Raw genomic sequence first — 16,525 nt, forward strand, 5'->3', positions numbered from 1 at the left:
ACTGGTTTCTCTGGCCACGTTGCTTTCAGCATAAAACACGTGTTTGCTGGAGCTAGGCTGTGGGTCTGTCTACCCTGCAATCAGAGGGGTCACTGCAGCATTTGAAGACAAACCCAAGCTTCCTTTGATCTAGATAGAGTGGGTACCAATAGCAGTGTAGCTGAGCAGCATGGGTTAGTCACTGATATACACACCCAGGGTCCCACGTGGCCTTTACAGTCTGTGATGCTGCAACTTCACTGCTGTTGTTCTCTAGCAAGATCAAAGCTGCCACATACTTCCTAGTGCAGTGTGGAAATACCCTCAGTCAGTCTGGCAGGAGAGCTTAAGGTCTTTGTTAGCATAGCATGTGAAAATGCACTGCGGAGTATTGTACTGGAATGCAAAGTATGGGCAGAGCAGGCATAACATGGAACCACCGACCCCAAATTAAAAAATATAGTAAGAGAACCAAAAAAGTGCCACCATGGCTAAACAACAAAGTAAAAGAAGCAGTGAGTCTATCAAGGAAAATAGAAAGGAGCATAAACTCTGGCAAATGAAGTGCATAAATATAATTAGGAAGGCCAAAAAAGAATTTGAAGAACAGCTAGTCAAAAAGTAATAGCAATTTTTTTTTAAAGTAAATGAGAAGTAGAAAGCCTGCTAAACAACCAGTGTGGCCATTGGACGATGGAGATGCTAAAGGAGCACTCAAGGACGATAAGGCCATTGCGGAGAAACTAAATGAATTCTTTGCATCAGTCTTCACGGCTGAGGATATGAGGGAGATTCTCAAACCTGAGCCATTCTGTTTAGGTGACAAATCTGAGGAACTGTCCCAGATTGAGGTATCATTATAGGAGGTTTTGGACCAAATTGATAAACTAAACAGTAATAAGTCACAAGGACCAGATGGTATTCACCCAAGAGTTCTGAAGGAACTCAAATATGAAATTGCAGAACTACTAACTGTGGTATGTAACCTACCATTTAAATCAGTTTCTGTACGAAATGACTAGAGGATAGCTAATGTGATGCCAATTTTTAAAAAGGGCTCCAGAGATGATCCCGGCAATTACAGGCCGGTAAGCCTGTCTTCAGTACTGGGCAAACTGGTTGAAATGATAGTAAAGAACAAAATTGTCAGACACATAGATGAACATAATTTTTTGAGGGAAAGTCAACATGGGTTTTGTAAAGGGAAATCATGCCTCACCAATCTACTAGAATTTTTTGAGTGGGGTCAATAAGCATGTGGACAAAGGAGGATCCAGTGGATATAGTGAACTTAGATTTTCAGAAAGCCTTTGACAAGATCTCTCACCAAAGGCTCTTAAGCAAAGTAAGCTGTCATGGGATACCGGGAAGGTTCTCTTATGGATTGGTAACTGGTTAAAAATAAGAAACAAAGGGTAGGAATAAATGGTCAGTTTTCAGAATGGAGAGAGCTAAATAGTGGTGTCCCTCAGGGTCTGTATTGGGACCAGTGCTATTCAACATATTCATAAATGATCTGGAAAAAGGGGTAAACAGAGTGGCAAAATTTGTAGATGATATAAAACTACTCAAGATAGTTAAGACCCAGGCAGACTGTGAAGAGCTACAAAAGGATCTCTCAAAACTGGGTGACTGGGCAACAAACTGGCAGATGAAATTCAGTGTTGATATGTGCGAAGTAATGCATATTGGAAAACATAATCCCAACTATAGCTATAAAATGATGGGGTTACCACTGTTACCACTCTAGTAAGAGATCTTGGAATCATTGTGGATAGTTCTCTGAAAACATCCACTCAATGTGAAGTGGCAGTCAAAAAAGTGAACACAATGTTGAGAATCATTAAGAAAGGGATAGATAATATGACAGAAAACATCATATCACCTCTATATAAATCCATGGTATGCCCACATCTTGAATACTGCATGCAGATGTGGTCGCCCCATGTCAAAAAAGATATATTGGACTTGGAAAAGGTTCAGAAAAGGTCAACAAAAATTATTAGGGGTATGGAACGGCTGCCATATGAGGAGAGATTAATAAGACTGGGACTTTTCAGCTTGGAAAAGAGATGACTAGAAGGAGATGATAGAGGTCTATAAAATCATGATTGATGTGGAGAAAGTAAATAAGGAAGTGTTATTTACTCCTCATAACACAAGAACTAGGGGTCACCGAATGAAATTAATAGGCAACAAATTTAAAACAAACAAAAGGAAGTATTTTTTCATACAACACACTGTCAACCTGTGGAACTCCTTGCCAGAGGATGTTGTGAAGGCCAAGACTATAACAGGATTCAAAAAAGAACTAGATAAGTTCATGGAGGATAGGCCCATTAATGGCTATTAGCAAGGAGGACATGGATGGTGTCCCTAGTCTCTGTTTGCGAGAAGCTGGGAATGGGTGACAGGGGATGGAGCATCTGTTCTGTTCATTCCCTCTGGGGCACCTGGCATTGGCTACTGCCAGAAGTCACGATACTGGGCTAGATGAACCTTTGGTCTGACCCAGTATGGCCATTCTTATGTTGTTATGTTCTTATCTGTGCTCACAGTCTTTAGCCTGTAAGTTCCTCAGGGCAGGGACCTGCCATTTCTATTAGTATGCAAGGCCCCATGCAACCAATGGAGCAGAACAAATAACTAGAGGGAAGTCGGTAAGGGGCATAGTCCCACTCCATTAAATCTGTACAAGTAAATATGAAGGCAACTTTATCCATTATCAGTATGGACTCTTCTTCCTTCACAGTACAATATCTGGCTGCTGCTACTTCCGGATCATCAGCAAACCCGAATATTTACAGCTGTGGGCTAGTGACCTCCAGTTGTGTATCAGTCAGTTCCCCTCATCTGCAGAATGCTTTCTCTCTTGCAGGCTTATTCCCAGGGTTGAGTTGGCTCATCAGCCATCACAGCTCTGAAGTGTGTTGTTCTTTTCAGCCTGGGCGTTTGAAGAAGGTCCAAGGCATGGGCTGGTACTTGGATGAGGAGAATATTGCCCAGGTTTCTATAAACCTGCTGGACTTTGAAATCACTTCCCTCCACACAGTCTATGAGGAGGTCTGCAAAGACGCCCGGGTGAGTTGCACAGGTGCAATGCAAGTTTGAAGCAGCTTTAACCAGCGCAACCAGCTTCCTTCAGAGAAGTAAAATTCCAGTCAAAGTGCCCGTGGCTGGTGGAGCAAGAGAAAGTCCTCATGCCTATGCCATGAGAGCTTGTCTTGTAGGAGGGTGTGTGTGAATACACAGGGAGCCACAACCTACCCTCCATACTTAAGGAATTAAGGGAGCTGGAATGTGTGCCTCATGAGACATGCCAGCTGCTGCACCGTCCCCTCCGGACTGGCAGTCACGTGGCGTGGGACAGCGGCATGTCCAAGTTTGCTGGCCTAGACTTAAGATCTATGAGCATATACAGGGAACACCCTGGGCACCAAGGTTATTTGTGGGGTCCCCTCTGCTTCTGTACCCTACCTTCAGTGCCTTTCGGGAGGGAGTCCAGATGGCCTCGTTTGGTGAGTTGCCAGCTATCCTCTGCTCCTCCTATTTTTTCAGGAGGCTGCTAAATGGCATACACCTACTTCTTATCCCTTAGGGAGCCAGCCAGCCAGCCCACTCCCTCCCACCCATGTACGGCCCTCCATGGCATTTCCCCATAAGCACCAGGCACACTGGGATGTCTACCCCTCGGAGTGAGGGGCGTGGTGGCAGCAGGCCCCCGTGATGACATTAAGGTCCCACTGCTGTAGAACTGGGGGAGGGGAGGCGAGCAGGTGACCAGCTGTGCAGATCCTATGCGCTGCGAATGGGAGTGAGGGGTCAGTTGGCTGGGCCCAAACAGCAGCAGGAAGGACCAGCAAAGTGAGATCTCTGACTATGAGTCCCAACCCCTAGAATGGGAAGGTCCTGCTCGAGTCCGGTGCACCCCTTGGCGCGGATCAGGAGTCGGGGGCAGTGGGAGAGGTGGCCAGACAGTGGGACTGTAATGCTAGAGGCCTGTTAAATGCTAGTCCTTGTTTGCAGGAGCTGAGCCTGCCTGTGGTGGGCTCCCAGCTGGTGGGGCTTGTCCCCAAGAAGGCCATGCTTGATGCAGCGGAGTATTACATTCAGAAAGAAAACCTCTTCATCCTGGAGGAGGAACAGAAAATCAGACTGGTAAGGCCAGCGTCCATTGACATCCCTGCTCAGAAATCTTTCCCTGGAGGGAACTGCAAATGATAGCGGCTGAGCTGGCAGCTTCTTGCCTGTGGAAGGGTGTGACGGGTTTCCCCAGGGTGCAACCTGGAACTGGGGTATTGCTGAGCCCTCTGACATACCAATCCGGGTGAGGCTGTGAAAAGCTTCAGACCGCTCCCGGTCCTGCAGTCCCACAAACATCTACACAGGCAGGGACACACCCAGCTGCAGTAACGTGAATGCTTCTCCTCAGCCATTCATGAATTAACAATAGAGAGGTTCCAGACAGCTCCCCACCAGCTCCACTGCCTAGGACCCCAGAGCTGTACCGTCTTGCCCTGGTCAAAGGCCTGACCAGTATAAGTTTATTACTCAGTCCTCCCCTCTCTCAGTGTGGAGAGGACCATGCACCAGTTTCTGTTCCTGAGCAGATTCCCCAAGCACTTCTAGCAAAACACACTGTTATAGGTAAAAAAATATAAAACAAATTTATTAACTACAGAAAGATAGATTTTAAGTGATTATAAGTACTGAGTGTACAGATCAAAGCAGGTTACCTAAGAAATAAAACAAAAATGGAATCTAAGCTTTATAAACTAAATAGGTTTTGAATCAAGCAGTGTCTCACCCTGTTAGCTAGTACAAGCAGGTTACAGCTTTTACATACACAGTCTGGAATTCTTCTGTCCCACGAGGGACCTCCTTTCCCGTTCAGTCTTTGTTCCTAAGGTGTTTCCAGGTGTTCAGGTGCAAGGGGAGTGAGGCCAAGTGATGATGTCACTTCCCCTCTTTTATACCTTCTTCCAACTTGCTGGGAAGATCTTTGCTCATGACATGGGGGTCTGCTCCCCTCTCCCTCTCCCCCTGCCCCTGGTCAAGCATCTTCCATTGCCCAGGTGATCCCTCTGGGAAACTCCATTGTAAACAATTCCTGCGATAGTCCTGGGTGTGTAGATTCCCCTTAATGGGGCCATTAGTACTGTGTAGCTTCTTCATTGTTGTACCTGAAAGGCTGGTTGTGGGTGTTCCCAGCCTCACAACATATTTCAGCAACACACACATAGCAAAACTTCATAACTTCACATACAATGACAGCACATAAACCAAACAGGATATTAATGTTCAACAGACCAAGACTTTTAGCATGATACCTCACAAGACATACTTTGTACAAAACATAGCCTAATTGTATGGCAGTGGTGAATATGGGGGTGCCAGGGTGTTGTTTTGGGGCACAGAGGGTCACAGAGGGTCAGACAAAAAGCAATGGAGCAAAATCAGATCCGTCTTGTCCTGTCCCACCAGAGAATATGAAAGATTTGGAAGTTCCTATTTATTCCCTTGCTCAGAAACCAAACCAAGCCCCTGAGGCAGATAAAACTCCCAATGACATTCTGAAGAAGGACTTATTCCTGCGAATGAGACAGCATTCATTGGGGTAGGTTCCAAAGGGATGTTCAGTGACTTGAGAGGTTGGAGAAGTGCTGTGTGGGAAAGCAACCTGCTTAATGCCCTTAAGGAAACGATTTCTGTATGTATTGGGTTCATTAAAACCTACAGGAGCTTCCCAGAGCCTTACCCAAGTGGGAACTGTTTCCTTGGCCCATGGGATAATTCATTTCCCACGTGGTAGGTATGACGATGTATGGGTGCCCCTCAAAAAATAATATACAAAGGGAAAATGAATCAGCTTTGAGGGTTTTAAAGACACGATGCTGTATTTCAAATGCCATGCCACGCTTCGTTAGAACCAAAAAGGACCAGTTTTGTTTAGCTTGATATCACACTTAGGGTTAATGTCTTGCTAAGGCATTTTCAATAGGATGGGTGAAAAGCCCTAGATAAGAGTTAGTTAATTACGATGATGATGATGATGATGACGGACAGCGTGGATGGATATCAGAACATACTCATGGCTGGAACCAATTGTAGGTTACTAGCTTTGATACTGTTCCTTGTAAAAACGTAACATTGATTTGTAGAAACGTGTACATGACCCAAGTGTCCCAAGTGAGGCCAGTCCTTTCTGCCTGGATAGTTACATCAAATCACTCGCTCAGAATTCCTGGTCATCCGATGAGCCTTGGAACTGAATATTCTCCCCCAGAAGTGAGCAAGGCTAATATGTCGACTCTGCCTTGATGAATTTGTCTTTCTTCATTTCAGGTAGTCAGCCGCCTGGGCCTGGATTCCTTGTCTCCATTTAACCCCCACGAGCGCATTATTGAGTATGGCACCTTGTCCATTTTCTTTGTCACTCTCCTTGCTTGTACCACGCACGATGGAGGGAGCCCGGGTGCCTGCCCATGAGTCTCTGAGAATAGCTGTGGACTCAATTTGCTGTTGCTCTGTCAGACCCCAAAGTAGCACGTTCTTCCTGGGATGCCATTAGGAACTGATTTGTATTCCTATAGGGCAGGCCTGCACAACTTGTAAAGCTGCGAGGGCCATATTACTCCAAAAAAAACAGCTGAGGGCCGAACCCCCCCCGGCCTTGCTGAAACCACCCCCCCCAGTGCTACCCAGCCCCCCCGAAACACAACACCCCCCACAGTGCCGCCCGCCCCGTGGAAACAACCCCCAGCGCTGCCCAGCCCCCCCGAAACTCCCCCCCTCAGCGCTGCCCGCCCCATGGAAACAAACCCTCCTTCCCCAGCACCACTGGGGAAGGGGGGGAGGGATAGCTCAGTGGTTTGAGCATTGGCCTGCTAAATCCAGGGTTGTGAGCTCAGTGCTTGAGGGGGCCACTTAGGGATCTGGGACAAAAATCAGTCCTTGGTCCTGCTAGTGAAGACAGGGGGCTGGACTCAATGACCTTTCAAGGTCCCTTCCAGTTCTAGGAGATAGGATATCTCCATTAATTTAAAAAACAGCAGTATTGAATCTTTGTATTATGTTATAGCAGGCTCCTAAGGTAGTATAATTAAGGTAAAAGAAAAATGTCTTTTTGCTAGAAGTAGAATAAGATCTTCCCCCCACTTTGTAATCAATTGCCCTGTTGAATGAATGTGGTAGGCATGGAAGGCAGCACCTACAGACAGCTGCAACCCTTGGAGAGGGGATGGGAGCCAGACCAGATCAGTAGACCAGGTCAGCCATCAAGTCACTGCTTGCTTCCTCAACCCCCGCCCCGCACCGCCGGCTCACCTGCACCTCCGCCACTGCCCGCCCGCTCGCCTCCTCATTCCCCACCCCCTCGGCTCGCCTACTCACCCCCCCGCCACTGCCCACTCGCCTCCTTGGCCCCCCTCCCTCACCCGTCGCTTGCCTTCTCACCCCCCGCGGGCCGCACAGTGAGCCCACCTACTCACCCCACGCGGGCCACACAGTGAGCCCACACGGGCCGCATGTTGTGCAGGCCTGCTATAGGGTTTAAAATGCTCCTGGCTGCCCAATGAAATGTTGATTTCAACATTTTTGATGGGAAAAAGTCGAAAAGAATCGCTTTGATTGTCTCATTTTGTTTCAATAACCCTGAAGTGTTTCATTTAGATAAGGTAAAAAGGTTTTGGTTCAACTTTATCACTTTAACTTTGTTTTGAATTTAAGGTATATATATATATAATATATATATTATAATATAATGTATGTTACATTTAATATTTGACATATATTAAAAATAAAATGAAACACTGTCAAAATGACACATTTTGACCTTATCGAAACAAAACAATCTGACTTTATTGAAATGAAACTTTTCATTTCCCAAATCAAACTTTTTCAGAATTTTGATTTCTGAAAAATTTTCAAAATTTTGGCTTTTTGTTCCAATTCAGAACATTTTTTTTTCAAAATGTCAGAATTTCCCATGGAACAGAAATTCCAGTTTCTGCCCAGTTCTAGTACTGGACAATGAACTGCTGGGTTTAAACTGCACCATCAGGAGCACCCAGGGTTTGCTTAGTAATCAGCATACCTGGTTTAACATGCCAGCTGCTCTCCCACCTGCCGATCGCAGTGCAGACACACCTGCAGGGTTGTATTCTGCTTCCCTTCACCATAGTATCTAGCACCTTCCATGTAAAGTCATTAGCAAGAGCAAAGTTCCTAGAGGACTTCCTGGAGTCTCTGGCTCATTGTGGAAGGGCTGTTTCCAAGAGGAAGGGTTTGCAGTGTTTCCTAGAGCTGGTCAGACTCCGAAGGTCTGTTCTGTAGCTGGATACCCTGCACTGGCCTCCCTCCCGCCCTCACCCACCACTGGCCATTGCAGGCTGAGCCCAGCCGGTGGCTCTCCCCTGAGAAGAGCAGCATGGCCATTCCCCGTGGGGTCGGGGAGGATGCCCTGGCAAGTGGCAGTGCCCAGTCCAGTCTCTGCCCCTGAGAGCAGCTCCTCTCATTCCACGGCACTGCTGCGAGCTCCAGGAGGCCTCTGCTCAGAGCAGTGGAGGGGATTTTTAAAGGGGAAGAGTAGGATTTTTGTGGGGATGGTTCATGCGTTGCAGGAGAGAGGAACGATCCCTTCCTGCCAGAAATGTCCCCACTAAGGCAGGGGTTCTCAAACTTTTGTACTGGTGACCCTTTTCATACAGAGAGCCTCTGAGTGCGACCCCCCTTAGAAATTAAAAACACGTGTTTATATATTTAACACCATTATAAATGCTGGCGGTGAAGCGGGGTTTGGGGTGGAGGCTGACAGCTCGCGACCCCCCCATGTAATAACCTTGTGACCCCCTGAGGGGTCATGACCCCCAGTTTGAGAACCTCTGCACCAAGGACTCCCCCACGCAGGCCCTGGAATAAGCAGCTCTCCTTCAGGACAGGCTGCTGCTGGTTTCGATCTCCCAAACGGGTGGAGTTTCTCTCGGCAGATACAGCCCCCAAAGGCCCAGTGAATTCAATGCGGCTCCTGGCTGTGATGGTCAAGGCCTGAGGGTGCCACGCGGGACCCGGTTCAGGTTTCTGGTAAAGGAATTATCGGGGGCGTGCTGGGAAGAGCCGTGGGAGCATGGTTGGGGCTGCTCAGAGAGCCTGGCTTCCCTGCATTTGCTTGACACTAGCGGCCTGGAGCGGGACCGGGCTGAGCTCATCCTGATTTGCTGTTGGCAGGTACCTGGTGCAGAGTGGCCAGGCAGACGGAGACTTGGTGTCCAAGTCACTCCACGCGTTCGTGCGTGCCGTTGGTGCGAGGTCAGCAGCTCCCGGGGGAGGATCGGTTTCTGCGGCAATGTCTGCTCTGGTAGGTTCACGCTCGGCTCTCCTGTGATACAGCAGGGCGATGGCTTCGCAGCGGAGTGGAGAGCCTGTGCTGGGTGGGGTGGGAGCCCACTCTGAGTCAAACCCTGACACTGTCCACAAGTGAGTAGTAGGAGAAACTGTAGCCCGCCTGCCGGGGGCATTGGCAGCAACAGGGGTTTCTCTTAACAATGCACCAGAACTGGCTCGAGCCCCCATCCAGAAAACTGCACACCGCCCCGGGTGACTCGAAGAGGCCATTCCTCCCCTCTCGCAAGCCCCGAGTCTTTCCCCTCGACACACATTTTCTTTTGTTATACGGAGGGATCACAGCACTAATTTAGGAAAACACAGCAACAGTGATTCAAAAGGATGCAAACAATGAGTAAACACCCACCTGCATACCCGGGGCTGTGTATTTTGCCTCAGTTCCCCTCCCTGCCGTGGGAAAGTCCAATGGATGAATGCCCCTTGAACACACTGCTGCCCTTTCCCCTCCACCGCACCCCCTTTCAGCTAGTTGTCTGAGGTCAGCCAAGTCCCAGAACTCTGGGGCGTGGTCACACGGTTCATCTCCCCACCCGGAAGGGGGATCGAGTACGGCCTCTGCAGCTGCTCACTTGCTGCTACTGTTGTCTCTGCTGCTTGCTGCCACCTTTGCCATGTTCACCGCTGTCTCTGCTGCCTCCACCCCTGCAGCTTGCCCCTCGCTGCTCCCTCTAGCTGCTACGCCATGTTCTGCGGTTCCATCCCTTGGCCTGCTGCTCAGGGACTTCACCAGCTAGTGGGGAACCGCCCTCCAGCTGCAGCCCCTGCGTTGTCTTTCACCACAGCACTGTCCCCACATCGGGTCAAAGGCTCCGCCCTTAAACCTGCTCATCAAGGATTTCGGCTCTTGTGATCATCTGTTCCCACCCCCCTCTGACTTGGCTTTGGCATCACTACCTGTGCTTAGCATGTGAGGGTGACCCCCCCCAAGTAGGGCATATTAACTGCTGTTTTGCTGCCCTTTACTCATACAATAAGGAGAACAACATTTCATTACCCCATGTCCAACACTAAATCCAAAACAGCCAAAATCAATCACTTTGGCACCTCTGCAAACGTGGCCTGCTCCTGATGGCCGGGGAGAGCTCATTCAGACCCTGGTGTTCATCGCCTTTGACAAATAATTCCTTTGCATTTGGGCCAGTGTAGCCACCTGGCTGAGGTCACTGAGGAAGCCCCACAAGCCAGGCGCCCCCTTCCAGCAGCTGTGGGGCAGTGCAGAGTGCACTCTGGGCTGGTGGGCTGCTTGGCAATGGCACGTGGCAAATCAGCCTCCTCGGTGGCCCAGTGAAAGTGATACGTGGCAACTGTTGGACTCACTCGCCTTTACTGCCCTCTGCTCCTGGGATGGTCTCACTGCTGGCTTCACATTCAGCTCTCTTCCGAGTAGCACTTCCTGGCTGGTTCTTTAGTGCCCAAGAATCCTCGTCCTTCCTGGGAGGGTCTCGCTGCACTCTCCCTGGGCAGGTCGGGGCTCTTTGCCCAATGGCGGGCACGGTGGCGTGTGTGTCACGGGAGGAATGGCAATGGCAATCCGCTCGGGTTAATGTCTCTTGTGGCTGGAGGAGAGCACGCGCATGGAGCTTTCGCCATGTCTCCTTGCAGGGGGCAGCTCTGGGCTGCATGGTGGGGCTGATGTCCTCCGGGAAGCGTCAGTTTGAGGCGCTGGAATTGGTCATGAGGAAGCTGATCCCTCCGTTCCATCAGGCCATGAATGAGCTGATTGTCATGGTGGACACGGACTCGCTTGCTTTCAGCAGTTACATGGTGAGTGTGGTTTGTAAGCACTGCACAAGCTGCACGTCTCTCCATTTCTCACCCCTTTGTGTCTGCGGCCTGCTCGCAAGCCTGCTCTCTCTGGTCGTTCCCATAGCGTGTAATACTGATCACTGACGCTCGGGTAAAGCTGAGGAGGTACATGGGGACTCTCGGCAAAATGTTGGCTGCCTTGATAGTTGGCTGTGGTAGATTTCCTACTGAGCCCTGCTTAGGTGGAGGGCTGAGCTTGTCGGTGTCTCTTGTGCATAGACACGGTGACAGGTAGAGAGGACCCGATCCTCAGCTAATGGGAATCCCTGCAGCTCCATTGAGATCAGTGAGCCTGGGCAGATTTCAACCAGCTGAGGGCCTGGCCCCGAATTCTGAAATCAAACAATGCGATAAGCCAGAGTTCCGGAAAGGTGCATTGTATCTAACTAAGAACAGCTCCAAAGCCGAATGAATACAATAAACTGAATCCATCCGGATGCCATTCCAGTGACCTTACAGGATACATCAAAGGCGGATCCTCAAATCTCTCCCAGTGTAGCTGTCCTGTCTGTGCCGAGAGATCAGCTCCACGGATCAGGCTGTGAGGAGAGAGGCAAGAAAAGGACCCCGCCTGCACAGAGATCCGTCCAGGGCATACCAGGGTAGAGACCCACGACAGAACGAACGAGCCCAAACCAGTTGAATGGGAGGGTGACGTGGGCCGGGACGAGGGGCAGAGAAAGCACCGCACGGCATTTGAGCCTGCCCCTTACAGATCCACAGCCTGCTTGAGCTCCGGTGCCCAGGGCTGCTCCCGGGGCCCTGCCCCCCTGGTTTTGCACTCTGGCTCCCCAGGATGGCGTCGCAGGATCGCACTGTGCCATCCGTTCCCACGGGCGCTAGGCTGAGAGTCACAGCAAAGAGTGACCGGTAGAGGGACACACCAAGGAATGTCCTCACACACCCAGTGGGACAGATTCCCTCTGACACCAGCACTTGGCAGGCAGAAGGGCAAGGAGAAGGCAGCACCGGGGAGGCAGTTCTGTCTCCTTCATTCCAACACCGAGGGGCTGCCCCAGCCTTGATGTGACTAAGCAAACGCTGGGCAACTTCATTGTGCACCGCAGGGCAGTGTCCTCAGTGGAGGGTGTCTGGCGTGTCACTTCCGCCAGCGGTGTGATATGAACACACCGCCCTGATGGGAACATTCCCCCTTCGGGCCGACAGGCCCGTGCTGGGGTCAGGCAGTAGGGAAGGGTGAAGGCTCAAGGAGCTGAACTTTATCTGGAATAGTTCTTCCATCTCCAGCATCCTCGGTCTGATGCCTGCTTGTTTGTTTCTCAACAGGACGCAATGAAGCTGCCTAAGAACACGCCTGAAGAGAAAGAAAAGTTCGTATTGTGTGAAGAGCTGAAACACTAACACTGGTGTTGATCCCCTGGGGTAGCCCATGATATCACTGGAATGAGCTGAAGGCCAATGGCCTGACCCAGAGCTACTGAAGTCAATGGACGGGCTCTCATTGGCTTCATTGGGCTATGGCTCAGGCCCTAATTTTGTGTGTGTGTGTGTGAGAGAGAGAGAGAGGAGATCCTCACACCATCCTGCAAAGCTAAAGTTTGGTTTTCCTCAGGCTTCTTATGGGAGCAGCAGGCTGAGTGAGTTGCCCTGAATGGCGGGCGTTTGGGTGGATTTTTTTTGGACATTTGTCCTACATTCAATGTCTGTTAATCATTCTTTGTGTGTGCCCCATGTGCTTTGGAAAGGCATTTTGTTAACTCCTCACAGGGTGGATCACTTTTGGATGAGCAAATAGAACCTAAAACCAACGCATTTGCACGGTGCTTTGGCCGGCCCAGTGTCCATGGTGCGATATCACCCCTTCTCACAATGGTTTCCTTGCTTGCCTTTTGCAGTCAGGTTGACTGTGTGTCTTGCCGTTTGCAGGCGCACAGCTGCTATGCAGCAGGGGCTGAAGAAGGCTGTAGGTGTCCCCTTCTCGCTGGCAGAGAAAGTGAACGCCTTATGGCCCATGTTAAAAGAGATGGCTCAGTACGGGAACGTCGCCTGCAAATCGGATCTCCAGGTACTGGCCTAGGCGCTGGCAGCAGGCTCAGAGTCTTTCGCGGCTCTTTAAGAAGTTTGGCCCTGGAGTGCAGAATGGAAGAAATCTGCCTTTGAGCATTGGGAGGACTTGTACAGGTTCTCATTTATGTTGTTAGGAAGCAAAAGGTCTGTCGATCGCAGGTACTTGTATGACTCCCCTCAGCAGACTGTCTGAGCACGTACAATTCTCAGCTTCTCCCCGGAGGGTATTACCACCATGGTTCAGGTGGGGAGCTCAGGTCTAGAGAGACTCAATGACCTGCCCAAGAAATCTGTGGCTGAGCAGGGAACCGAGTCTAGGTCTCCCAAGTCCCAGGCAAGCGCCCTGACCACTGGCCCATCCACTTCTCTGCCCAAGCAGTGGAAAAATCCTGGTGGTGGCCGTAACTTTTCTGACTTGCCATAGAAGTGCAGTGCCCCAGAGTCTGTCCCACATCCCCTGCTGTCTTGCACCAGCAAGGTCCAGTGGACAGGCTGCCGGAATGAGAGGTGGAGGAACTGCCAGTGACTCATTGTGTGAATTTGGGCAAGTCACTTCAGCCAACAGGTTCAAAGTTACCCACTGATTTCAGCTGCCTACATTTTTGGCAGGTTCTGATGGCCAAAACCAGTGGCACCTTTAGAAAATGTCGACTGTAGCGTTCCTTGCCTCAGTTTCCCCAGCCGTCAGAAGGGGACAATAATGCTTCCCCTCCTTTGAGATCTACAGGTGACAAGTGCCACCTCATGGGAAGTTTGGAGTGTTGGTCTGAGAATCAGTATCTGGACACGATCCACTTCCTGGGCCAGGTCTTTGCGGGTGTAAAGGTCTCAGGCTGTTGAGGTTGGAGGAGCCGTGCCACTTTACAGCAAGGAAGGGGCAGCCGGGCCTACGTAAGCTATACAGGTAGCTCCTCACACATCCCTTTAACACTTGCATTCAGGTGGCGGCTAAAGCGCTGGAAGCAGGAGTGTTTGGTGCCTATTTCAACGTGGTGACCAACCTGAAAGATATAACGGATGAAGCCTTCAGGAAGGAGGTAGGTTGCCCCTCCAGTCATCCCCGGGCCCTCGCTGGGGACACGCGGTCCTGAGGAGGCGTGATGTGTCTGAACCTTCACCGGCCCCTGGGCTGTCGCCTGGTGCGGGAGAGAGGTGTCAGGCGATTGCACTGCAGGCTAGAATTTACTCCCTGTGCCCCGGTTCATCCCTGCTCCGGGGGGGAGCCCAGCATAGGGCCCCCTACTCTGAGGCCTAACCTTGTGTCTGGCTGCCGGTGTGTTGTAGTCCTTATGGCAGCCCAGGAATAGCTTGGATGTAGGAACAGGCCGTCTCTTGTCCCCAGCACCCACTCTCCTGCCCCCTGGCCTGCCCGGGAGCTCCTGCTGGGGGTTACAAAGCAGTTCTTTGCTCTGAAGGGGGAAGCAGCCCGCTTAGCCCCGTGTATGGCGTTCACACTGAGAGTCTGTCCCTCAGCCTCCCAGCGAGAGCCCAGGGAGTAATTCCCAGTGCCACACCAGTGCAGCCTGGTCACTGCCTCTGCCCCCTGTAGGACACAGGCTCTTCCGCTGCTCCCCTCCCCTGCCCTCTCGGGAATTTAAAATAATGGGCAAGTTCAAGAGTCTGAGAGAAGCACAGTTAATACACTCCAACCAACCAACCTTGAGCCATCCCAGTGAAACATCGGCCCCTTCTCAGAGCCGCCCCGCCCAGCTGTGTCGCTTGTGTGGCCTTCGGGCTGGGGCAGGGGGTTGGGGTGCAGGGCTGAAGACTCCAGCTGGGGGTGCAGGCTCTGGGGTGGGGGCAGGGTCTGGGGTGCAGGAGGGGGCTCAGGGCTGGGGTGCAGGCTCCAGGCAGCGCTTACCTCAGGTGGCTCCCAGGAAGCTGCCAACATCTCCCTCCAGCTCCTAAGCAGAGGCGCAATCACATGGCTCTCTGTGCTGCCCGCGCCTTCAGGCACTGCCCCCTGAGCTCCATTGGACGTGGTTCCTGGCCAATGGGAGCAGCTGAGCTGGCGCTGGGGGCAGGGGCAGCGCACAGAGCCCCCGTAGCTGTCCCTCCGTCTAGGAGCCAGAGGGAGATGCTGGCAGCTTCCTGGGAGTTGTACAGACCCGAGTAGGGAGCCTGCCTTAGCCCCACTGCGCCGACTGGACTTTTAACAGCCCGGTCAGTGGTGCTGACCGGAACCGCCAGGGTCCCTTTTCGACCGGGCGTTCCAGTCGAAAACCAGACACCTGGCAACCCTACATGTAACTGACATGACTGCTGAGCTTGTCGTAAAGCACGGACCATTAACTGCCAGGGGAGCCCGCTGGGAGAGGCTGCTGGCCCATTCAGCTGTTACAATGGATTGGGCGGGAAGCTCCTCTTTGGCCTGTGGGCTCTCACTCCTGAGGCTGGGAGCGCGGGGCAGGCGCTGGAAATGTCGCTCACCTTGTGCCGCATCCACATCTGACAAGGGACCCCGCAGGGGACGAGGGGCCCTACGGGTATATACACAGTGTAAGGAAGGACCCCCGGGACGGGGGCTGGGGAAGAGGAAATACTTCCGCTGTCCTTTCAGTGGGAAATGATTCGCTTTCTTTTTACACACAGATGCACGGCAGAGTCTCCAGCTTCTTGGCGGAGGCCCAGCAGAGCGCGGCGTTGGTGCTGGAGCTGCTGGAGAGCCGGGGGCGGTGAGAGAGGGGGGCGCTCGTCGGCAGTGTTAGCACTGAGGCCTGGCTTGGCTGGGCCCTGCTGCCCAGAATACAAACCTGAAATGTTCTCGCTCCTCTTGTGGTCTCGTTAGGAGGTAGCTGCCCTTGCTCAGACAGACCGTGCTCTCTGGTCCCATAATGGGCCCACGGCTGCGGCCATCCGGCTCCGGTGCTGGCGCACCCAGTGCAGACTTCACCCATGGCCGGTGGCCAGGACTCTGGGTCAGTGCTTGTGGTGCGAAGGGACGACATCCGTGGAGGGGAGCAGATCAGTGGGGAACTCGAAGCTGCCCCGAGGCTCCCTGTGGGGCGCCTTTCCCTCTGCCTACTGCCTGCCCTGCCCATCCCAACAGCATGGCTCCTATGCAGCGGCATTGCCCTGGGTTCTCCCTGCAGCACCAGCCTTCCCCCTGCTGCAGCTGTGGGGTGGATTTCCACCCGTTCCCCCATGGAGCAGGCAGCACAGAGTGGCTGTCCCCTGCCCTGCCCTGCCCCTTCCCACCCCATCCCGCACCCCAAAGCTGTGGAGTCTCCGTCATCTGCACAGGTGAGGGCTTGGAGGGCCAAAGAGATGGGACTGGGCAATGGCGCCACAGCTCTCCCCCTCCCTGCCT

At 51.8% G+C, this 16,525-nt stretch overlaps 1 protein-coding gene across 5 annotated transcripts in view; it reads left to right on the forward strand.

Moving 5' to 3' along the window:
* The window catches only part of FTCD (formimidoyltransferase cyclodeaminase), a 50,481-nt gene that overhangs the window by 14,170 nt on the left and 19,786 nt on the right, over nt 1–16,525 (forward strand). For 3 of the 5 annotated variants that reach the window (XM_065562273.1, XM_065562272.1, XM_065562274.1), the window contains exons 6-14: nt 2,923–3,060; nt 4,006–4,137; nt 6,325–6,386; nt 9,205–9,334; nt 10,984–11,145; nt 12,475–12,518; nt 13,075–13,213; nt 14,157–14,252; nt 15,808–15,890. In XM_065562273.1, coding sequence (XP_065418345.1) covers nt 2,923–3,060; nt 4,006–4,137; nt 6,325–6,386; nt 9,205–9,334; nt 10,984–11,145; nt 12,475–12,518; nt 13,075–13,213; nt 14,157–14,252; nt 15,808–15,890 — 986 coding nt within the window. Of the gene's footprint in view, nt 1–2,922; nt 3,061–4,005; nt 4,138–6,324; nt 6,387–9,204; nt 9,335–10,983; nt 11,146–12,474; nt 12,519–13,074; nt 13,214–14,156; nt 14,253–15,807; nt 15,979–16,525 lie in introns of those variants that run through there. The other 2 variants (XM_065562275.1, XM_008175348.4) reach the window with 1 other exon arrangement.

This window comes from Chrysemys picta, chromosome 11 (genome assembly GCF_011386835.1).
Source record: "Chrysemys picta bellii isolate R12L10 chromosome 11, ASM1138683v2, whole genome shotgun sequence".
NCBI lineage: Eukaryota > Metazoa > Chordata > Testudines > Emydidae > Chrysemys > Chrysemys picta.